We start from the raw sequence: 24,816 nt of genomic DNA, 5'->3' as shown, positions 1-24,816 counted from the left end.
ATGGCTACAGTGAAACACCAAAGACGAGGCTTTAAAACAGCAAACAGATCAACTGGTGACATCTCCACCCAGCTTAAATAAACAAGCTATGGTATGTACTCTTTAAACACACTGAGAAACCTATCAACATCAGGGACTGTTAATCCTGGATGTAGATGGTAAACCATTAAGTCAGATAAGCAAAACCCAGGTTTTAAATATACAGAGAAATACCAAGTAAATTCAATGAACATTAAGCTTTTATTTAATAGAAATTCTGTTTTAATATCCAAACGAGTGACAACAGAAAACATACATGTAGCAGCTATCTGTAAGAAAATGGATATTCAGTGCTTTACTGAGAAGGAGGTAAGGCTTGCATAGTTATAATGATGTACATGCATTTATTGTGATGGTTAGATGTCAATTAGATCAGTGCACTAAGAATATCACCACGGATACCACATACTAATCTATGGCAAGACACACACACACAAACAAATCTTTAAGTGCAGAACCAGTGTCCCTGCTTCAGTATAGTGAGTGCTACGTTTACAGTGTCAGATAGACTTACGCAATGTTGTTAATCGTCTCTATACACATCTATACAGTACATAGTTAAGTGATGTTTTATTGTTCAAACCTAAGCCTTACCATCAGTCCCGGCCATCGCTATGGTCAGCTGTCATATTTTACTTGCAAGGAAATAGACACAGATTTACAGTTGATAGTAGGAGCCTTTGCAACCAAGCAATTAGGCTAATTTCTAACACAATCAGTTACTCTAAATATCTGCACCACTCACTGTACTAGGAAGTGAAAACAAAGGCCAAAAGGATCTAGATTAATACTCTGCACTGCGTAATGCATGCACAAGTGTCAGTAGTGTATCTTAAAGCTGCATTCAGGTTACGCCACGTTCTCCATTCCTAGCTGTCTGGAGTGACGCGCCTCCTCTGCACTAAAGCTGATTAGTAAAATGTTTCTCTAGGAATTCTGGACAAACTGCAAACCATAAAACATCGAGGTTGCTGTTTAAACACTCCATCTATCTAACAAGACATATTTCTTAAATACATTCTATTGTTTTTCCCTGTACATGACAAACCTTACTTAGAGGCAAAGCACCACAATTACTAAAGAAAACGAATTGTGCTTATTTGTTTCACTGATTTTTATACATTTTGAGCATATTTATTTTTTACACATTAAAGCCCACACACTGTCTGCTGTTCCGAGCTGATTCAATTACACTGTTGCTTATGCTGGGAGTGCACTCCCCGGTACAGCATATGAAGTCCAAAGGTGCTGAAATCCATGTGTATGGTACTTGTGTGTGTTTTCACTTGTTAGTAAATGTCAGGCAGCTGAGGGTAATTCCTGTCCCAGTAGCCTTTCAAGTAGAGCCAGTCCTGAGCTTTGTTGTGTGGGTTGGGCCCTTGCTGAAACCACCTGCACAATTTTAACAGTGAGAAGATTGCTTTAATATGAGCACTGCACTTAACAGAGAAAGATGAAAGTATCACAGAAACACACACACACACACACACGGTTTTAGTTCATGGTGAGACACCATTATGTGCAACAGGATCCTAAATTTCATTTATCAAACACTAGAGTCTTTATTTGTGACAGTGTCTGAAATTATTTCCTCCAATTACAAACGAAACACACGCAGTTGTGCATTTTGTCCTGAGGAGGGTGGTGTGGTGCAGCACTTCACACCAGAGCAAACAAATAAAGACAAAACTTCAGAGCAAACCTTGGGCCAAGTGCAACGTTCCTTTGAGTTATGATAAAGAGAAATGCATGGTCGACAGCAAAGGAGAACGGGATCAGTAAAAACACACCCACAGTCACCACCACAGATTTAATTTCTCAGTGACTAACCTCGTTTTCCAATCCTCTGTTGATTTGCTGCGATTTTTCCGGGCCATCCTCTGCTTCTCCTCCAGTCTCTTCTTCTCTGCGCTTGCCAGATCTATAAGACATAAAACTCAATTTAGCTGCTGTCGCGTAACAATAGCGACAGGAGACACAGTCGTACACTACACCTATGTCTCCGTTCTCCATGGCGCGGATGTCAGGTCGGAGGCGACTGTCTGTGGAAGGAAGGACTCCCTCCATGCTCTTCTCCAGCTCGTTGAGCTGCAGGGCAAATGTGGAGAAGGCGTAGAACTGCAATAAAGAAGATGACATTAGTACGAGATTTTGAAAATTGATATCTTGTCCTCCCCTTTGTGTCTCCTCGCACCTTGGCTGAGTTGTCTGGTCGAGGTGTTATCCTCCAGATGAGCTCACTGCCCGGGATGACCTGGACTGTCTCTGCGTCGGGTGGAGGCATCTCTTCTGGCTCCTCGTCCACACTGCTCTGAGCCCGCAGACACAGACACAGTATTCAGTATTCACAGTATTCACATTCAGCACTGCGCAGACATTTTAAAAACGTTTCTGATCGTCTGCTCACTTAGAAATGCCATACTGTAGATTTGCAAACATTTTGAAATCTGTAATTTCTATTCTGTCAACCAAAAATTCAGATCAGTTTAGGGATGAAAAAACAAAACTGATTTAATGCCCACACGTGCATTTTGTTTCATTTACTGAAACAGGAAAAACATCTGTAACATTACAGTCTCTCGCAGGCAAACAGATGTTTCTCTAATGTGCAGATGTGCTGCTGAAGCGTAAAGAAGCTGCAAGGAAGCAGACTGGATATGTACAGCATTAGAGAAAGAAAGAATGAAAAAAAAAGGTGCAGCAAGGCAGATTTCCATTTGATACTGGAAGGGGTCCAGCAGCTCAGAACTGGCAGACACTACTGGAACCCTGACAGAGTCCAGGAAGGTCTGGACAGAAGTGGTCTTTATGCGATACTTGGAGCCAAAAAGCAGGTGACGGGAATGAAATATTTGATGTGAACAGATGGTAGCTGGAGTGCTACAAGGATGAGTGTCTGCACGCAACAGAGATGCATTATAAGAGTCCTTTGCAGAGTAGAGGTTGCATTGCTACAAGCAGGACTGGGGTTTCTTCATGGGGGTGTCTGCTTGGGCCAGACTCACTCGGCACCACTGAAACTCATCCAAAGCTCTAATGAACTCCTTCTATTAAGGAACTGCAACTAACTGTTTAGCCCCCATGCAGCCCCAGTCTCAACCTTACAGACCGAGTCTAGAATTACATGAAAAGACAGAATAGCCCACAAACAGCTAAAATATCAATCATTGGATTTAGTTATACTTCATTTTCATTCAAGTATTTTTGAGACACAAGGCAGTGAAATGTGTTACCTGTTTGTTGCCCTTTTTATCATCTGAATTCTTTTTGTCGCTCTTTTTGTGGGCATCAAATGCAGCAGGGTCTATTGTGTACAGGCATTCAGTCCATTTGCCGTATATTGCACATAGCTTCTTTTTGCTGCGAACATTCAGAGAACAGATGTTAACAGATCACAGCTTTATGTGCCTTCAGCTATTTGATACAACCACTGAGCAGAACCTTTCATATTACATACCCGAAAGTGTTATTTTACTTAAAAGTTCAAATCTTTGTAAATATTCCCAATCTTGAATGCGAAGTAACAGAATAATAGAATTTTTTTTCAATTTCTACTTCTGTCATCACATTCCCAGTGAGTCGGAGGTTTACATGCACTTATGTATTTAGTAGCATTTAATAGAAAGGTACATTTTGTTCACCTTTCTACAAGCTCCTTAGCCTGGAAGCTAGACCAGCCTTCCATCTACACAGTTTTTGTAGCAAAAAGTCTACAATGAATCCAGATCCAGATCAGCCGTGCATTGAAGTGATTACCTTCAATAACCAATTGGGTGGGATTTATGTAAAGATAGACATAAGAGTAACAGCGATGTAGACATCATCTGAGTGTCTTGGAGTTGAATTTGTTTACAATGGCAGCTGCGGGAGAAACTAGCTTTTAAGAGTCCATCTATTGTAAGGATATGTGACGCTGAAATAACTTTAAAGGATTAAGGATTTTGTCAATAATGCATCGATCATTTGCTGCCAAGTACTTAGTTGCTGTGATTAGTTGAGGGACTTTCCAACAGAGTGCAGAGGGATTTTAATTCTCTGTATCTGTTGATGAAACATGCAGAATAATGAAGTCCCAGAGGAATGATACCAGACTCAAATTCTGATAATAATGCCACGCTACAACCTTTTTACAATAAGCTGCGGGAACTTAAGCGCATTCATTCTGATAGAAATGGTGCAAATCGGTCAGGTTTTCACTTCCACAAAATTTGTATTAGACTGACGTCAGGGCTGGTCCTTAAGCCATGTTGACACAGGGACCATGGAGTGCGTCTGGGGTCATTTTCCACTGTTACTGAACAAGCTTCAAGTCCCTGATATCTGAGATGCTGCTTCTATATACATCCACATAATCTTCATTCCTCATGATGCCATCTATTTTCCAAAATGTACCAGTCCCTCCTGCACCAAAGCACCCTCACAACATGATGCTGCCTCCCCCGTGCTTCACACCTGACCTTTTTTTTTTATGTGTTTTTTTTGAAGCAGTGGCATCTTGTGATAGGCTGCTTCCTAGCTGAGCAGCCTCAGGTCATGTGACTCACGCTGTTGTTGCAGGATTGATTTGCTTAATATTGCTTGTACAGATGAACCTAGTTCCTTCAGGCATTCAGAAAAACTACTCCCAATGATGAATCATTTTCCTTTTTTGGAAAAAATTCTTAAAATTAATTCCCAGGGAAACTTCAAATTCACTTAAATCATGTCAATTATCCTATCAAAAGCTTCTAAAGTCATGAAATCATTTTATGGAAGCTGTTTAAAGGCACAGTCCACCAAGAGTATGTAAACCTCTGACCCGCTGAAATTGTGATATAGAGAAATGTGGCTAAAGAAATAATCTATCCGTAATATCCGTTTCTGAATATAAAATCTGTGGAGAGGGTTTTGAAAGTCCTCATAGCCTTTTGACAACTCCTACTCCTAAAATCATATGTAACTAATGGTAATACCTTTTATCTAAGATGTAGCCCTCGACTTTATGGAGCTCTTTTCCAAAGAGGCCACAGGGCTTGAACATCATGCTGCATCTCTCTCCGGTCCTGGAACAGAATGAGAGCCTCTTTACACATTCTCTTTTACTTTTCTCCTCTTGCAAGATGAGGCTTTAAGACATTAATTATCCAGCTCAAACTCCTCTATTCTAATGGCAACTGTTCCAGTTCTGCTTCCATGATCAATAAGCTGCATCTGAAAGTAGATCAACATTCCTCTGAGAGTGAAGAAAAAAAAAAGGACGCTCATGCACCAAAGTCTCTGTGCATGTGAATCCACTCGACGGGAACATTAGCACACAGAGAAAACTGCAAAGATAAGAGCATTTCTTTTACTTGTGATTGATCACTTCCACGTTGCCGTACTGCTCGATCCAAAGCTGACCGACAATGATGTTGTGGACACAACAGGTGGGGTTTGTCCAGGTGTAGGCTTCGTTATACCTGCACAGACATGGAAGTCATTAGTAAAGATATTGCATGAAAATGCCAATTCAGTAGAAATCAACACAGACTAATAAAACCTTGTGACAACTGTGAACTCACTTAGGTAACTCCAGTGTGATGATTCCTTTAGGCTCAGCTTCTATACTCTTTCCCCAAAACTTGAGTTTGGGGTAGATGGAACCGTGAAACACAAAATCCTCCTTCAGGCCCTCAGCATGAAAGGCACTAACCGGAGGGTGATGGCTCACTTGCTCTGACACCCACCTGAAGCCCAAATCGTCTCTGATGGAGAACAGGGACATATTTGATAGATCTCCACAATAAATGCAAACCGTTTTGTGTGTAGTCATTCCTGGCCACTGTCTTACCTTATTAGCTCATATGTCTCCCCCAGCAGTGGGTTGAAGGGCTTCCCAGTCCTCTCCCACTGTGATGCTACAGCTGACACAGCAAAGGCTGCAACACACTGCAGAGCATTGTTTAGTGAAAACCACATTACGGTTTATTAGAAAAGACACTGATAGCACAAATTCAAATGATAAAACTGGGCTTAATGAAACGCCTGAATGCTTTTTAATTGACTTGATTCAAATAAACAATGACATATGGACATCAACTGTTATTATTTTATATTCAATCAAGAAAATAAGGACTGGGTTTATACCTTCATCCTCTCTACGGAGTCGGTTGTGGCGTTTGCCTGGTGGATGAGGTAGGTGTGCTCCATGTATTCTGTTAGCCGCTGGAGGAAGCTCAGAGGCTCATTAAATATCACAGGCATAGCAATCTTTGATAACTCCTGAAAAGGAAAAGAAGTGGAGATGATAAAAGACTCTGGAAGTTCACAGACTATTTACGCCTCCTCTGAGTTACAGTTATTATAGCGAGCCCCAATTCAAAACAGCCAGTATCTTGGTAGAGCTAGAGTGTATTCATCTGTTTACTGACGTGTATATAAATATACAACATAATTCAGTTTGTTGTATCTATTATAATGACTCTTATGAATATTATGTGAGACGTGTATGAGTCTCAAGTGATATTTTGCTTAAGAGAGAAAATATAGTAATGTGTAAAACAAAAGGATATCTTTTTTAATTCAACAATCACTGCACTCTTCAAATCACATCTACACATCTTCACATAACAAAAAGAAATGTTATCAGTAGCTGCAGCAGAGAAGAAGCTGCTGGTTTTTCTGGGTTCACTGAAGGACGGAGCTCTATGTCCAGAGAGAGTTAATCGCTCTGGTGCTATGGAGGTTATAAATAGTACGACTGAACCCCAGAATAACTAAAAAATTCAGAGGACATAATTTATCACAGATTTAAAGCAGCATACAGCGAGCATGAGGAGTGACCCAAATCAAAACACCCACTTTGTTGTTTAACCAGCACTTGCATGCTCATGATGGATCCTTCAGCCTTCAGTGAGGTGTGCACCTCCTTTCTGATGTTACATTACTTCTGAAGTATCACTGCTGTGAGGCCAAGGCATCTTTAAAAATGCACAAAGTAAAGTAGCACAGAGAGGCCAAAGGGGTTGCAAGAGAATTGTTATTTTTTTTTAAATGAGATGGTTTATTTAACTATTATTTTTCACTATTCCAATTGTACTTGGGTAACATGGCTTTAAGGTAACAGTAGTTAAATAATTAAAAAAGGTTCTAAAACAAATTCTCACCATGCCGATGCATTTTTTCAGTATACTCCAGACGCTCACGTCATTCCTGGAGAACATGGGAGCCGGTAGAGAGGTTCTGTGTGAGGACAGTAGAAAAAGAGGGAGAAACTGTTCAACTCTGATGAGAATTAATACTCATGATATTCATCTCTGTCCAAATAAAATAAAAATAATTAACAGAAAATCATTGCACCGTTGGCAGTTGTGCAAAGTAGAGCGTGCACACAGTGACGGAACATCATTTGTGATCTCCCTCTAATGTGAAACTAAGCACAAATATATAGTATCACTGGATAAATCATGTTTCAACCATTATTTTATCTCGTGCATGTGTGTATTTAAAAGCTTCAGAGCAGACAATGTAGCTTGACCCACCATTTGAGGAAAATAGGTTACCCGACACCTGTAAGCTAATGAGCTTTCAGCTCGTCTGTTCAAACCTCCTGCAATACCCATGAACGGATGTACACCTCTGTGTCTGTTTTCAGTACTGGCTGGCTTTAAAAAGTTATTTTTGCACATTAAGGATCTGGCTAACAAACACCCTTTGAATTGTAAATAAAGCACACCATTTAGATAAATACGTGAACTTGGACAAACACGGTCCCATTAAATTGTTTTGACTGAGTTCAGCTCCCAGTTTTGTTGACTGCCGCAACAGAGGCTGTTTCACAGGTACGCTAGCTGGAGGCAGATGGTGTCCTTGTTTAAAAATGAGTGTTAAAGCAACTGCACAAATAAAGGCCATTACTTCAGCTAAATAAACAGTGAGAAAGGGAGAGGGCGGGGTGTTGCTCCATCTGTAGGATGAGGAGAGCAGCGATGCATGGCAGACTATACTCTCCTGGCCTAGTTTTGGATCCACTAGCTTCATCTCCAAGATGTATTAAAGCATAGAGGAGTTCTAACATCAGACTGAAAAACTGACACATAATTAGAGTGGACTTTATTTCTGTAAAATAATCCACATCCTCTGCTATACAGGTCTGGAGCTTTGTAGGACCAGCTAGTTTTTGTATTCTATGATATAATACGTAAAGATAAAGCCACCTAGAAATGAGGTAGACACACCAATGCTTGCTTATTTTCATGTACAAATTTCTTACAGCTGATACTGTCCAGGGTCCAGAACCTGTACTATTAGTCTAATTATTACTATATTTATGATGAGAATCCAAGATCACAGGCCCATCTACAGGCAACGAGTGACAGATGAATCTCTAAATGACCGAAGTAATTTCAAATAAACAGACACCTCATTAATCTTTAATCCACAACACATACACAAGCCCACGCATATGCGCACACAGCCAGCCAGTCGGCCATCCAGGCCTTTTCTCCAGCTCTACTCCGAGCCAGCACATGCTGAATTATTCATGGCTCACTTGTTGGATTAAAGAAGAAGAGACCAAGCAAGAATTCAAGGAAATAAAAGAGATTCGCAAATCTTCACAAAAAAATAAATAAAAAAAAAAAGCAACAACACACAGCGCTGAATTGATTGCTCGCTTGGAGAGTTGTAGCCATCAAGAAAAACAAAGCAGACCTATTCTCTGTGGATTTGGGTGCTTGAGCAAAAACACCTGACTACAAAAACAGACTACAGTGGAAAGGTGGTATCCCATTACACCAACTCCACCTATCCTCTTGCTGACTGAAGTTTGCATCCCGACCAACAAAGTCGTTGAGCAATGTCAAATTATATTCCACCTGATCCTTCTACTAGCAGCGACAATTATCTTAAACAAACACTTGAGCATAAAAAACACCAAACAGGCCATCAGCAGAGCACCGATGTCTTTCTATTTCTAACAGTCTCGTTCCAATCATTTAAACCAGTAAACAAGCATGACATCATAACTGGAGCATGTCCCACCTGTGCTCCTTGACTCCATTGTACTGGGCCGGTTGGTTGCCATGGTTACCCTCCCCTGACATTCCGGTAGGCCCCCTGTGTGCGCTGGGATGGCGGAGGCTGTTGGGAAGGGGGGTGTCTCTCCCCTCGTCCTCTTCGCAGGAGTAACTGGCCACAGACAGGAAGCCGCTCACAGAGAGCTCCGACTCAGACTCTGTGGGATGATGACAGGGGGCAGATGCCAGGTCATGCCAAACACCCACACAGACAGGCACACACACACGCACGCACGCACGCACGCACGCACGCACACACACACAGACACACAAACGTTCAAGTAGCAGAAAAGCCCTGGCTCTGCAGCCTCAACAGTACAGACTCTGCAAATAAGCACTTGCTCTTGGCTTCTTCTCCAACCTCCCCCTCCCTGCCGACGGCCAAACCCCACCTGAGGATAGTGTTCCAATGAGAGGCCACACAGAGGCTTCATTTCCTCTAACATTGTTTGCTCTGTGCTATCGGGATGCTACTCCTCCCCTAGACAGCACAGTTGGTGACATAGTACGGGTACTGTCACAAACACAAAAGAGAGGAGAATGGTGAGCTATTCATACACACAGGGTTGCATATGCTGCTCTGCTTTATGCACCTGTACATTAAAATATAGCTGCAGGGATGTTCCAGGCAGTATAATAAAGACAAGTGTTTTCCCTCTAGCTACACTGAAATAACTACAAATAACAAAGAAAAAAACATGTTTTTAGAGACTTTTGTTGTTGTATTGAAAAAGCTGAAACATTTAGTTTTACGTATTCAGACTCTTTGGTGTGACTTGTAGTTTGGCGATTCCTTAGATTTATAATTCTCTTTATAAAAAAAAGAAAAAAAAAAGTGGATTGATATAATTAAGAAAGACTTACGCCCTGTAAAAATATCATAAACAGTCTGTAGGATGAGATAACATTGTGGTAAGCAGAGAGGAAAAGGCCACAAAACCACTTCTTCAATTTTGGGTATTCACAGGAACACAGTGACTTCGGTAATTATGAAAATGTAGAGTGTGTAATCACAAGGACTCTTGCCAGAGCTGGCTGTCTTGTGCAACTGACTAATTGAGCAAGATGGGCCCGTGTCAGGGAACAGCTACAGTAGTCCTCAGGAGAAATGGTAGTTGGAGGATTCCAGCATCACTCCAGTGAGAAAGAATTCATGGTAGATCGGCTGAACAGAAGCCAGCTTTGAGCATTTATGTATGATGAAATAGATTCTCTAGTCTAATGAGACTATAACCCTATTCACACGGGATTAGTTTTACCTGAGGACGTCCTGTGACTCAACGTCTGTGTTTCATGTGGCGCATTCGCACAGGATAAACAAACTCTGTGTTTTACTCAAAGTCACGAACAGTTGTTATGTCTCTGCTACTTTCAGCCTCACTCCACTGTGTGTCAGAGGCAGTTTTAATTACTTTGCAAATTATAATAAATGATAAAAATATGTTTTTTGCGGTATTTAAATCAGCTCCACCTTTGCTGATGAACACATTAATGATTGATTTAATGGCTTCATCCATCTAAACGGGTGAATAGACAACTAACATCTGTCCAAACTTTGAATTAGAGCACATCCTTCATAATTCTTAGGTGACAAGAGGCAGAAAAAAAAGCCGCAAAACAAACAAAAACTCACGCCTCACCCCAGAGATGTCGATTCGCACTGGATTAGTATTATCAGAGGACCTCGGTGTTACGAGAATTATGGTGGGTAATTTGTGGTGTACTTTTTACTTCACAAATCACAGACATGCATGATTCGCATGGGAATAAGATCACAGACGACCTCCGTGATTGTCAGAAATTACCAGAGGTCCCCAGGTAAAACTAATCCTGTGCAAATAGGGCTTAAAGCTTTGGGCAAAAGTCCAAGCACTGTTGCCTGGTGAACACCAGGAACTGCTCGTCCCTATAGTGAAGCATGGCGGTGGCAGCTTCATACTAAAAAGGTATTGGCAGGTAGGCACATGCAGCTAAACACAAAAAACCTGTTCCAGAGTGCACAAGCCCGAGACTGACGCTACAGTTCACATATCAACATGACAATGACCTGAAGCAAAAGACAACAATGCAGTAGCTTCAGGACAACTCACTGACTGGCCTCTAATGACCCCACCAAAGCAAGACTAGGGATGGGCATCGATAAGACTTTATTATTACTGATGCCATTATGGATTCTGCTTATCGATACGATTCTTTATCGATTCCCTTATCAGTTCCTCCTATGAAATTTTGGTCGAGAAAAAGTAGGCGTTCTTGTGTAAACGAAAGCAATTTTACTGAGCTTCTCAACAAGAGATAAGAGCTTGTGTAAGAAAACAAACATGAAATTGGTCACTGGATCCCCACTAGTACTGCTCTGCTGAGACTTAGCAATAGCTGCACTCAGTGACCGGAGATTGTTGCACACACGGCACTTCCAGTATTTAATGCTGTGTGTCGTCGACAAATGCTTAAGCATATAGTTGGTGTTGCAGCCCTTGCTTGAAATTACGGTGCTTCATAAGTTGCACGTTGTGCTGTTACCTTCTGGAGAAGTGAAGTCACGCTTTCAACTGTTTCAGCACGAAATGTATCGATAAGGGGATTCGATAAGCATGAATTGAACTGGAACCGGTTATTTAAAACAACCGGTTATCGATTCCCATCCCTAGTCAAGATTGTGGAGGAACCTGAAGATGGCAGTTTAGACATTTCTCATCCGATCTGACATATCCTGCAAGAGTGAATTGAATAATCTGCACAGTTCAGGGTGTGCAATATGTATGGTGACCCAAGAAATCTCTATATGGTCAAAGTATCAATTGAGTGTCTACAAACATAGATGACAGGTTTTCAGTTGTGAACTTTGTATACATTTGGAAGAAAAAAAATGCACGTTTATCTTTCAAAAAGGTGATGTACCACACAATAAAGCACACAAGAGAAGAGTCGTGAGTCCAGTAATCCCACTGGTGAACCATTTATAAACTTGACCATTTCAGTGTTCACCTAGAGTTGCTGACCTGACACAGCATCATAGAAGTCATCTTCATTGAGGGTACTGAGGGTAGACGACCTCCTGCTCTTACTCAATGACTGCTTGAGTTCGTGGTGTTCGGTTGCCAAAGTCTGCAGTGCTTCTGTCAGAGCTTTGTTTTTCTCCACCTCCTGTTCTAACTTCAGGCTCCACACCTACAAACACAGGACCACCAGGGGGATAAAACACAGACACACAGCACTTACAGGGTGAAGCAAATGAAGAAAATACGCTCATCTAATATTTCACTGTACAGCATAGATTATATTGTTTGCAAGTATGTGATTGATGTTGGATTGATATGAAATTAGGGATCTGCTTGTTCAGCTGCCACACTGTGTGCATGTGTCTGTCATACTGACAGCAGGTCATTGTTCTAAGCCTGCCCACAGATCTGGTTTCTTCCAGGCGGAACCAAACACCCCAGACTCAACGAGCTCTGTAGCCCGGGATTAAGTGTCGCTTCAGAGCAACCTGAGCCAGGCCACTGTGGGACAGACCGGATCAATGTTTCCTATTGTCTAACCTTGTTGATGGGCATCCTTTACTAAATACAAAACAGAAAAATCTAAAATGAATAATAATTAAAATACATGTTTCCCACCAAAATGATAAAAAATACTGTTAGACAATGGCTATAATTAAATCCAATTTAAATATATTTCTGCTCAAATTACAAGTTAAATACATTAGAAACAGGTTAAAATACGTGACTGGAAGCAAAGAAAACACAGTGATCAGAAAAAGACGGAGCATGTTCTTCACAGTTTGAATATCTTCCAGAGTCACCTTGGAGAAGGCAGTTAAGAGTCTGAGAGAAACAGGAGCTTGTAAATCACACTGTAAATCTGAGACTGCGAAGCAAGGTCAGCGTCTTCGATTAAAGATGAAAGTTCAGCCTCTTCTGCTGCCTGCAGAATCATCAGCTGTGCACAAAGCCACGCAAAATAGAAACCCCTCGTCGAGGCGCCTGCCCGTGTGCTCAAGGTGAGTTATAATTCATGGCTGTGAATGAATGTATGAATGGTTCATCAGTTTCCCTTCTCATTATATAACCATCATGGAGACGATGTACATTTCCACATGCAGTATTGCTATTAACGTAATAAATAGGGCACAGCGTTATAGAACAACTCAATTTTTATGCCACAAAATGGAATTAACTCCAGATTGATTTGTGGTAGGGGTCAGGCACACATAATGTATTAGGCAGTAAAAAAGACACATACTTACTTATAGACTAATTCATTTCTGATTAGTTTTACCACTTCAATACAGCTGATCCCACTATAAGTAATGAATACTGACTGTTTACAGATAATTAAAAACAGTATGGGCCCTGATTCCAACTTCCAGCTGAACTTTTCATGTAAACCACATTACAGAAATCCGGTAAAACCGATTAGGCATAACATTATGACCATCTTCCTAATACTGCCACCAAAAGAGTTGAGACTAATCAGAGAATGGACAAAGGTCCTCTCAAATGGTTCTTCAAAGAACCAGCACCAGATGTGGTGTCACATGTGGTGTCTGGAAACAGGATGTTGTTAGTGGGGGGTATTGGGTGGAGAGGTCTCTGTGGATCAGGCTTGTTCCAGTTCATCCCACAGATACTTGATCAGTTTGGGATGTAGAGAATTTGGAGGTCAGGTCAACACCTTGGGCTGTTCTTCTTGTTTTTTTTTTTGAGTTTTTCCTAAACTGTTTGAAAAGATTAACTGGAAACTTGTTTTCAGTTGAATCTAGTGGATAGAAAATTACCATTAGCTCGTTTGCAGAGTATTACTCAAACGTATAACCACTAATGTCAATGCAGTTAGCTGTGACGTAATGACAGCTGTGACGTAACAACACTAGTTATAAGAAGAACATTTTCAAATGTACAAAACAAATCGTCCTTGCCAACCTCAAACCCTTTTGTACTGTACAGTAATAAATCCCCCCAACAAGAGCCTATTTTAACGCTCCATGTCCCAGGCCCCTGGTTTGAGAGACCATACAGGAACAAAACACTTAGTTGTGTAACTATCCCAGCCAGCTCTTTCATTCTCACTGCATCCTCTCGCCTGAGCACAAACAGGGCTATTTTAAGCCTTCCTGGGACTCTATGCTGTAGCTGTTGCTGGAGCCTGAGAGGGATGCTTCTCCTTGGCCAACACCCCAAAGAGAAAAGCTTTCGTTCTGTGCTAAAATTTGCCCTCTCTGCTGATGGGAAAAGCAAATCTCAGAGACAAAATCATTACAGCTCCGCACAGTGCTCCAAAGTATCAACTGTGTATCAAACTGTACTTGAATGCATGGTGGCTGGGTGCCAAGCAACTAGAGTGAATCGCCCTCGCAGCAAGAGATGTAGTAGTCAATTACACAGAAATACTACCAGGGACCTCTTTCTATATGTTGACTAAAATACCAGAATCTAAAAATATAAGGTTGGATGTGCACTGTACACTCGCTCCTCTACGAATATCATTTATGATCAGGGGGAAAAAAGGAGGCATACATCAGTAAAGACTGTGGAAACTTAAGTCTCCAGTTTCATTGCACACAACGATAGATTAAGGTGAGAAATACAGATTTGAGAAGGTGAGAGATGGTGAGAGACTCTGGTATGTCTGGCTTTTACACTTATTAATTAGGCGTACTGACAGGTTCATCTAAAAAGAGGAAGGACAAGGTTCAACAGTACCATATAAGGAGTTCCCCCTCCCCACTAGAGATGCGTAGTAGTAGTAGTTAATCAAGTCCTCTTATCTCGTCGATCCTATGACATGTGCATGGAGGCTATTACAGATTTTTCTCTGTAGGTTCCCAAAGAGCTATTCTCATAAAAGATTGTACAGATTAAAGTAAATTTCCATTACATTCTCCTGGGTGAAAGACGACAGTAAGTCAGTTACTTATGTGAAGTAAAGGTCATAAATAGTATTTTGTGTTCTTTCCAAACCCTTAGGTTTTAAATCGACTTTCTCACAGACTATAGAGGAAAGATAAAAAGATAAAAAAAGATACTATGCCATCAATCTCCCACCTTCAGAGCAACATAAACCGACACATCTGCTCATTTGCCTGTCATCACTAAGTGGTTTCAAGCTGTCTCCATTTGTTGTCTTGACAGGGATGCTGCCTGACAAACGCAAAGAAAATACCAGTGTTGTGTGTGAGAGCTGTCACAACACCCAAAGAAGGTTTCTGCCTTCTATGTAGCTCAATCTATGTGGCATCATTTTGCAAGAAAACGAAAGTTGTTAGCGTAAATCTGTCCACATTAAATGCCACGTAGTCAACACACAGTCATTTTGTACCCTGCATGCACCGTATAAATAAATGTGTCACTCTCGCTTCCATACTTTAGTTCTGCATCAGCTGCTGAAATGGGACGTAACACATCCACACAATTGAAGGGCAATACAGTAATTGCTGAAAAACCATTTGAGCCATGAACTGTGCTTGTGTTATTTCTTTGAGAGGCCATTGGAGCAATTACAACAGCATGCGACTCCCATACGTTATGTACAGTAGAAAACAAATGTTCAAGTGTCCCCAGCAGAGACGTCTGCGGCGGGACAATGGAAATATAGGATTACAGTTAATCCTGCTTAATACAGACAATCTCAGCACTGTAGGAAATATAATCCAGTTAGTACATGTAGTAGCAGCAGTTCAGCATGAAACCAGAGGATGTAACACGCTTGTTAAAATTTCGCTGGTATTAAACTATCTGGCTGTTAGAAATCAATTCAGGGTCCTTTGTTATGACACTTTAATGCTTCATGAGAGATGAGGCTGCAGTGAATCTACTCAGCCTCCCTGTCCCGAACAATATTAGGTTATTCCATGTGACAACAGTTACTGGTGCCAGTTTGTATCAACATAATATGGTTTGACAGTGCACTGTATAGATTATAGATTTGTGCATTGTGTGGCAGAATTATATGCTGTTGAGTTTTACCACACATGCACAGGATGCATCCTTATTTGGGTCACCATATGAAGACGGTCTTGTGTTACCAATCTTTTTCAATTGGCTGTGGCTCAGTGGGTACAGTGGGTTGTCCACGTTCCTGAGGGTTAGCAGTTAGATCCCTGGAACATGCCAAAGTGTCCTTAATCAAGACACTGAACCCCTAGTTGGATGTGAGTGAATGGGTAGACATGTGTGTAAACTCCCTGTGAGCACCAATAGGTAGAAAAACGCAGTATAAATACAAGACTGTTTAACAATCACAGTCACAACAGTATAATACAATATGATGATTAGATGCAATGTAATCTTGAGTATTGAGAGAATGCCAATTTAAAAAATAAATTTATAATGTGACAAAAAAAAAAAAACAAACACGAGATTTCTAAATTCCCAAATAAGGCACTAACAGCTATGACATAATGTCTTTAACTCATAAGAGTAATTTGGTTCCTAAACCGTTTTTATGAGAGGATCACATTAAAAAGATACTATGTCCACTGTAGCATTCACTACCACTTCAAGCATGCTCAATTTCACACTCTAAATTCAGCTCATTAAACCCACAGATATGACCTGCACTTACCAATGAAAAGCCCTCGCCTCAGACCAATATTCAAATCAACAACCCACTAAAAACATCGTAACGAATCTATGCCAAACTTCAAACGCCTTACGCTAGGTCATGAGGGATCAGCCCACAGCGAGCACAGCCGGTTGTTCAGCTGACGATAGAAGAAAAAAAAAAAAAGGCTGAGATCATTAGACGACAACAACTGCTTGGTCTTGTACCTGTGCTGATGCTAGATGAAAGTGCCGTCACCGTCTCCTCCTCCTCCTCCTGCGCGCGGATGCTCTGGCATGTGGAAGTGTGCCTGCGAGCGTGTATTTTTACAGTGTGAGGGGGAATGCATGCATCTCCAGCTGAGCCAGTGAATATGCAAGCGCCTGAGTTCTCTAGCTCAATGAACAGCCTTTCCCTGGAGCGGGAGAGTGGGGATCCAAGTCCAGGCGTGTGTGTGTGTGTGTGTGTGCGCGTCTACGCTGATCTGCGAGATGAATGCAGACCTAAGCATAAAAGCGGATCTTGCCCGCGTCCTTTCTACAGACATGCCAGTGATTACCACACTGTTCCATTGCTCCCCCAAGGACATGAAACAGCCACTAGGACAGGTGGACAGGGACACGTACACGTGGACAAATACAAACTTCAAATCCGATTGGCACAAAGGAGGTACGGTAAAGGGGAGGGGCTTGAGGTGTTTGTGATCATTCAGTGTAATGTGTTCAACCAATAGGAGGACAGCCCGTAGGTGACGGTATGGTAATCAATGAAATGAAGATTCTCACATTTTCAGTGAGCTGTAGCCAATTAAAAAAGCTATTTTGTATTTATCAAGTGCAGGATTGCAGGATCTTCAACATACATACAAATACGCACACACAAATATACTAGGTCAGACCTAAAATCACTTCATCCCTCTGAAAAACAGGAACTGTGTAAAAATGTGTTTCTTTTGTTTACCATTTACATAATCCACTGAGATCAACAGAGACTGGATAGCAGCTGTACAAACCCAGAACACCATATATATATATATATATATATATATATATATATATATATATATATACACAAACACACACATCACAATATAAGGACCCACAATACAACAGAAAACAGCTGCTTAAACACAGTGGCCCGTGAAGATAAAAACCATGTGCATCCTTGACCACATTCTTTATGATGCCCTTCAATTCATCAGTGGATTTACCCACTGTATATAAGATTTACTATGTCCAAGGTGCAAACTCCAACTTATGGATAAAAATATACCACTGCTGTTTACAGATGCTGGAAAATTATGTCTCATCATAAAGAATACAAAAAATTACTTCACGTCGTAATCAGTCTTTTGCTTCCACAAGTGACATCAGTAACAAACTTTACAATGATACAATACATTATATCACCTTTCAACTTTTGCAAAGTTTTTATGAGGACAGCTGCATTAAATTGTATGTGAGGAATGACATTTATTTATTATCTGTCGCCGCTTTTTGATGTTTAGGGTTCATGGTATATAGGCTGTCACAGGGCTGAAGTAGAAAGACAAACCACCGTTCACAGTCACACTCACACCTAAGCCCAATTTAGAATCACCAATGAACCTAACAAGCATATATTGGGACTGCGGGAGTAAACCGGAGCACCTGGAGAAAACCCACGCAGGCAAAGACAGAAAATGCTAATCTTTCCATCAGTAACCACCTCATCGTTGTGTGTTGTGATGGCAGACAATACAATAAGGTCTTAGTTTGCAACACCATAACTTGGAAAGACAACAAAGACGCTCTCCTACCTCCTCTTGTTTTGACAGCACCTCAAGGCAGAGATGGACGGCAGCACAAGCTTCAGTGAAAAGTTCACTGGTCTCTTTGGCTTTCAGTAGAAGAGGTGCAGCAAGTGCTTTGAAAAAAAAATAATAATTAGTATTCTGACATTAGGTTGAAACTAAATGACTCATTATTTTAGACAGTTTTCATTATTGACACTTTCATGATGGATTACAGTAATTACGTTGCAAATATATTGAATAAAATGTCAAAATTAAGAGAAGATTTCCCCATTTCATGCTTCTGTGTTTTATTCTTATAATTTGCTTTGATGTGTGGGAAATGAAATAAAGATTTGTGATTTTTCTATGGAAATGGACCTTGAACGATTAATCTAATAACAAAAGTGTAGACAGAAAATGTGCAAATTATCCAAAACAACTAACAATTTGAGAACTACTGAAAAAAAAAAAACTGGACATTAACTGGATATGTCTGAACCACTTACCAAAATTCTCCTCATTCTTCAACATGGTTACAAATATTGACACCTCACTGTCCAGTTTCTGCTGGCAGGTTCTGACCGCCTGCAAGAGTGCGGCAGAAGAGAGGCACGTAAACAGTGGAGCCCCATTAAAGACCTACAGGACAAATCAGCCTCCCTGCATGACGCTTCTTCCCTTTTAACCTTACCTGAACAGCTTGTGTCAGACTCTCCACTTCCACACCACTGCCACCTATTATTTCATCAACAGTCTGTTCTTGTGTGCAGTGGCGAGTGCTATACGACGAATGTTCCTCCAAAGCATCCAACCATTTCTAAGTGGACAAACATCAGTAACATGTACGTATTAGTCTACTCATGCAGATAACACTAAGCAAAACAGCCCAGCAGTGGGGCATAGCAACGATCTCATCTCACTTTTCTCGTTGCTATGGAATCTGCCTTAGAGGGCACCTTAAAGTAATGTACAGAGTCATCAAAGCACCTGAGCATGAAGAAGCAATGATCCCACGGTTTGATCTGCAATGACAGCCGTGAAATGGTCACCAAACTTCATCACTACAATTCTTAAGTAAAAAACTCAGTATAGCAGCTTAACAGACGACAACTCTGACCTACTCACCATGCAGTAGGCTTGTGAAAGAGATTTACAGCCCTGTTTTCTAACCCCAGTCAGAGCATCAGCTCTAGAAAAAAAAAAAAATAGATAAATGAGCAAATAGGGCGGTCCACCTATGGCACAGATTCAGTCACTATTTAAAGTTTCGGTTTATGACTGATAGACAGATGTGAGGGAATGATATTAGTTTGTTGGTTTTTAGCTTCAGAAAAAAATAAATAAGTAAAATGATCTCACTGTCTGGGGTACCAGGAGATGGTTCCATTCTCAAGCACCACCCAGTGGGATCGCCATCCGAGGAAGCGTGAACTCTGCCAGAGACACAAGAAGTCAGCAACAAATAACCTTTATAGCAGAAGCACAGAAATCCCCAATTAGATCAAACAAACAAAAACAAATTTTTTTTTTTTTTGTTATACATCTCTAATTTAATGTTGCTTAATGAAATAATAATAAATAATAAATTGTTCCCTTATTGGGAAATTATCATGGGGAAATTCCATCTCTGCATTTTGACCTGTCCCTTTGTTCTGTGTGTTGGAGCTCAGCTCAGTTGGAGCAGTGGGCTGCAGCCTCAGGTGGCTGCGCCCGGGAAGCAAGTTCAGGGTTAGGGTTAGGTGCTTGCTCAGGGCACCACAGCCATGGACAGGGTGGGAGGCGAACCTGTGACTCTTTCCTTCAAACACCAATCAGTGCCTCTCACCACTACTCCACAGCTTCAAGGGTCTTTATTTTTTAAAAAATAACCATGAAATTCTGCAACATCATCAGCCATAGAAACAAATTATTATGCACCTTAGATCGTATTTAAGAGCATTACCAGTAGGACATACTACTGTATTTTCCAGGGTTATAGATACTGAACAGCTTTGAAAATAACAACAACTACTCAAAACACTGCAACACAAATGAAACACTTATCAGAATAATAGGCGCTAACAATGAGGACAAGATAAGTGATGCACCATTGTTGTTCTTTATAACCATGACATTCTTTGAGGAGTAGCAAGACAAAGATTGTATGTGGGTACCTTCCAAAGAGGCCCTTCAATCTTCTGCACCCCACGGGTCACATCCTTGGTGGGGGGAAAAACAATACTTTTGAGACATGTGTACAGACAGATCCTGGTTAATGCTGTTGAAGAGTTTTTAGTGAGACCAGAAAGACGCAATATTCACCTAAGAATTTTCTTAGTTTTAATGTATTAGTTACGTAGCCCTTTTTATTTCCACCATGACTGTGCAATACTCTACAATGAAGCTGTGCCAGGCTGTGCAAGAGCAAGGACTGCTGACATGCAAAACTTTTTCCTCCATAGTCACCAGAACTCAAAGGAACAGACACGTGAAAATAGGATGTGCAGACAACTATCTTGTCTGCACATCCTATCCTATATTAAGATAGGTATGGGGTAATTGAGTGCCTATATCCTAAAAGATAAAGTGCAAATAACCAGTCTGAGATCACGGTGCTAGAAAAGTACTGACTTGAAATGAGTCATTACACTGGAAGTTTTACAGAAATGTCACAAAACCGTACTCATTATATTTTTAGATTTCCTATCAAAAGCACGGATCACAGATATAATCAATATTCACTAAAAAAAATCTTCCTTTGGGAACTATCAATTACATCTTGTGTGGATATGCAGAAAGAGGATGTTCAAATTAAATGTGATGATAATTTAAGTGCAGAATGTAATTTGGCAAACTACTCCTTTCATCTCACCTTTTCTCGATATGCTGCTAGAATCTGTTTCAGTTCATCAGTACGACCCAGATCCAACGCTGTCTGCTCTGCAACACCATCAGCCACAGAGACTAATTATTACACACAACCCTCAACTTCTCCTAACACCGCTGAACAAATGAAACATTAATCAGAAGAATAATAAGAGCTAATGATGAGAACAAGTTAAGTGATGTACCATTGTTGTTCTTGATACTGGGGCTGGCTCCAGACTTGAGCAGCTTTATAACACACTGCTTCTGCCCCCTGTAGGCTGCACAGTGTAAAGGCGTGTTCCCCATTGAATCCCTGCAGTGGACATCTAGAGCCTCTTTTCCACTGAGCTGAAGAATTGAATTAATTTACATTTTTATTTACTTAGTATTTATCTTAAGCCATTAACATCCTAGTTGCACATCTTGATTTTGCCCGTCTAGAGCTCAAACATATCACCTCCTGACTGAGCATCAGACTAGCCAGGTCCTGTGCAAATACCAAACTAATTTAAATGTACTACTCTTGCATCTTAACATTCTCAGAGACAACTGAGAACTGTGAAAGATGCTTGTTACATATGCGAGCTACTCTTTGAGCGGGAGAGATGCTCTCAGAGGGTGATACATTCTGTCAAGGTTCTTTGAAAGGTCAGACGCAAACCAATTTAGAGAGAGCGGAGATATCCCCCTCTCTGGCTGCTTCCAGAAGCTTCTCCTCCCGCCGCCTTGTCTCTCTCCTCTCGGCAGCTGCACAAACCAAACAGTACTTGAGAACAAAGGCGGCTGATCTCCAGTAATGAGGAGCCATCAGCCATTGAAAGAAATGCTCCCAGGATTTCATACCCTCCAGCATGGTAATGATTTCATCATCCTCTGTGACATCTTTAGGGATCTGAGCTGTTCCATTGATTATGCTGGCACAGGCGTCGTAGCGCAGCAGCAGCAGAACAATCTCCTTAACGTCCCGAAGTAGAGAAAGAAGCAAAAAAAAAAAAAAAAAGACCATCAATCACTTGTTGTCACTCAAAACGGGAGACAGGAACATTTCTATTCTTGCAGATGACATTTTTTTTGTTACAGGTGCTTTCAATGGGAATCATTCCTATTAATAAACCTTACCTTTCTACCTGTACTTGCAGCTTTGTGTAGAGCCGTGTCGCCCACATTATTCTGCAAATTCACATGAGCGCCTGCCTGCAAATGCATTCCATATAGTAAATGTCACTGCCTGCAATACTGAACATAGACTATTATATATACATTTACGCATATATATGTATGTACACACGTCGATCAGGCATAAAATTATAACCACCTTCCCTTATATTGTGTAGGTCTCCCTTGTGCCTCCAAAACAGTTGTGACTCATCAGAGAATGGACATGGGCCTTCTGTGGGTGTCTGTGGATCATCCCACATATATGTGATCAGTTTGGGAGCTAGTGACTTTGGGTCTAGGTCTAGGTCGGTGGTATGTCTACGTAACATTCACATGAAAGCCAGGTCCAAACGTTTCCCAGCAGAACGTTGTATTGTCTCAAGATGCTCAATGTTATTTACTTCTCCTGTGAGTGGTCATAATGTTGTGGCTGATCAGTGTAATACATACATATGTGTGTGTGTGTGTGTGTGTGTGTAAAATCCACAGTCATCTCACCTTGAGTAACTCTTCCACAACATCCCTGTGTCCAAACTTAGAAGCCAGATGGAGGGGAGTCCATCCTGAACTGGTCTTAGACCTGGCTATGGGTAGTGAAAGGAAAATAATCAAGTCTCTCCTGAAGACATGCTAACAGGCTAATAGTAGGTTTTACCTCACTTACATCTGCAGTTGATGTTCAAAGAGCTGTTTTGGGAGATTCTCGACTTAAGGAGCCTCCGAACATGAGGACAACTTCCCTCTTTAGCATGACGGAGTAGCTGGTCCTCCAATGTGCCTCCCTCCATCACTGGACTTCTCTAATTAAACAAACAAAAAAGGTGAACTGCACGTCCAAAAACACGACGGCGAGGAAAAAAAAAAAAAATAAAAAATTTAGTCAGTTTATTCAGCCTACTTACTTACTTACAGCACACCTGTGTCCAGTTTGTATATTAATTAAAAACGTAAAACCGACAACGTTCACCAACTATAAAAGAGCCGAAATTAGCTTGGAGAAACTTATCAAACAACGTAGGGCAGAAGGAAATGGGAAGCTTGGACTTACGGGTAAAGATTTCCAACTCTTAATTCGCACAACTCTCTCAGGCACAACACAGAGTTCCCAGCAGCCGAAATGTGATCCTGTCAACCAGCTGACAATCAGCCACCATGTGACCTGACAGCTGCTCAACTGGTATCAGCAGGGGCGGAGCTACAGGAGCCAGGAGCCATGGGCACCTTTCAACGTGTTCGGGGCGCCTCGACCCCGGCTCCCAATCCAAGTAGCAAACAATGCAGTGAAGTATTAAAAAAGAAAAGAGAAGAAAAAATAATACTTGCATTACATTAATCAACGCGGTTTCAGATGTCAACAATTAGGCTATGTTGGTAAAAATGTCACAGTATTCAAGTGTACTTCCCTGGTTTCCTTTTGAATAGAGTGACCAGAAGTCCCTGATTTCGTGGGACAGATCCCCAGAAATCCCAGATTTTGGATGACCTGTCACCTGCTTAATGCTGTCCCCAACAATGTCCCAAATTTTAGCATTTCATAACTAAATAAAAAAAAAAACTAAAAATGTTGTGTGTAGACTAGAACGATTCTTACAATAACCAGACGAGAAGGGCTGTTGAGCATGTTGCGCGCAGACTACAACTATTACGGTAGCCATTCGCGTTGCTATTGACATTACAGACATAGCAGTTTAAATATGTTTAAATGTTTTAATTGTCCCTCTTTCTTCTTCTTTCTTCTTTTTATTTTTTATTTTTTCCGAGCTATAAATGTCACCAGATTTCATCTAAGAAATCTGGTCACCTTACTGTGGAATCATAATTGGCACTATATATTAGAACATATGGCAAGGCATGCAATACTCACAGATGGCGGGTAACATGAATTTGATGGGTTGTGCCTTTGTGTCTGACTCACTACTAGGGTTAATGAACCTCTGACCTAATTACATACCAGATAATTCTTATTTTGCACCCTAGATTGAAGAACTTGCTGGAGCAGGTAATGTCCGCGCTGGTTAATTTAGTACGTTTCTGACAGACTAATTGAGTTTGGTGAGAAAATGCACATTTCAGTCACATTTAAAGCCGCTTCTTTCAACTGTGCCCTACAACCCTAAATGTTGCTTGTACCACATATTGAGGACTACGTTCTTCTAAGTGGAGAACTATAGCTGCAAAAAAATTTTGAGATGCTGAAGGTCAGCTCTCTGCGTGCAGCTTTGAAGCCTCTGCTTACTTGAAGCAATTAGGTCCCTTGAGGTAGACTATGTGCACATTTGTGAGGGAAGGTGATGGGAGTTCATGCTGTATTGAAGGTAGAAAAAAAATCAGAAAATAATGGAATAGCGTTGGCGATCGCATTCACAAGAAGTGTCATAGCGTGTGTCATTTGTGCTACATCAGGATTCGTCATCTTTT

General features: G+C 41.0%; 1 protein-coding gene across 3 annotated transcripts; it reads right to left on the bottom strand.

The window, feature by feature from the left end:
• Positions 1–221: 221 nt before the first annotated feature.
• Positions 222–23,567, bottom strand: LOC125011370 (oxysterol-binding protein-related protein 1-like). Of its 3 annotated transcripts, XM_047590556.1 has the most exons (28): positions 23,447–23,567; positions 23,063–23,198; positions 22,897–22,982; positions 22,360–22,434; positions 22,084–22,195; positions 21,902–21,987; positions 21,444–21,588; positions 21,245–21,312; positions 20,547–20,591; positions 19,753–19,826; positions 19,519–19,582; positions 19,314–19,415; positions 19,085–19,210; positions 18,900–18,978; positions 18,418–18,524; positions 12,077–12,245; positions 9,040–9,232; positions 7,164–7,239; positions 6,145–6,279; positions 5,849–5,946; positions 5,580–5,762; positions 5,370–5,477; positions 4,992–5,081; positions 3,273–3,399; positions 2,234–2,350; positions 2,034–2,157; positions 1,870–1,960; positions 222–1,431 (listed from the first exon to the last, which is right to left on the bottom strand). In XM_047590556.1, exons 2-28 carry the CDS (start codon positions 23,184–23,186, stop codon positions 1,329–1,331), a joined length of 2,907 nt encoding a protein of 968 aa, XP_047446512.1. In that variant the 5' UTR covers positions 23,187–23,198; positions 23,447–23,567; the 3' UTR covers positions 222–1,328. The 3 variants fall into 3 exon arrangements, with proteins under 3 accessions (XP_047446512.1, XP_047446510.1, XP_047446511.1); XM_047590554.1 differs by having other exon boundaries at positions 21,902–22,195; XM_047590555.1 differs by lacking the exon at positions 222–1,431 and adding an exon at positions 1,560–1,762 and having other exon boundaries at positions 21,902–22,195.
• Between the last annotated feature and the right edge of the window lie 1,249 nt (positions 23,568–24,816).

This window comes from Mugil cephalus, chromosome 7 (genome assembly GCF_022458985.1).
Source record: "Mugil cephalus isolate CIBA_MC_2020 chromosome 7, CIBA_Mcephalus_1.1, whole genome shotgun sequence".
NCBI lineage: Eukaryota > Metazoa > Chordata > Actinopteri > Mugiliformes > Mugilidae > Mugil > Mugil cephalus.
Note: the sequence above shows the minus strand (reverse complement) of the source record. Positions and strands in the feature narration are given on the sequence as shown.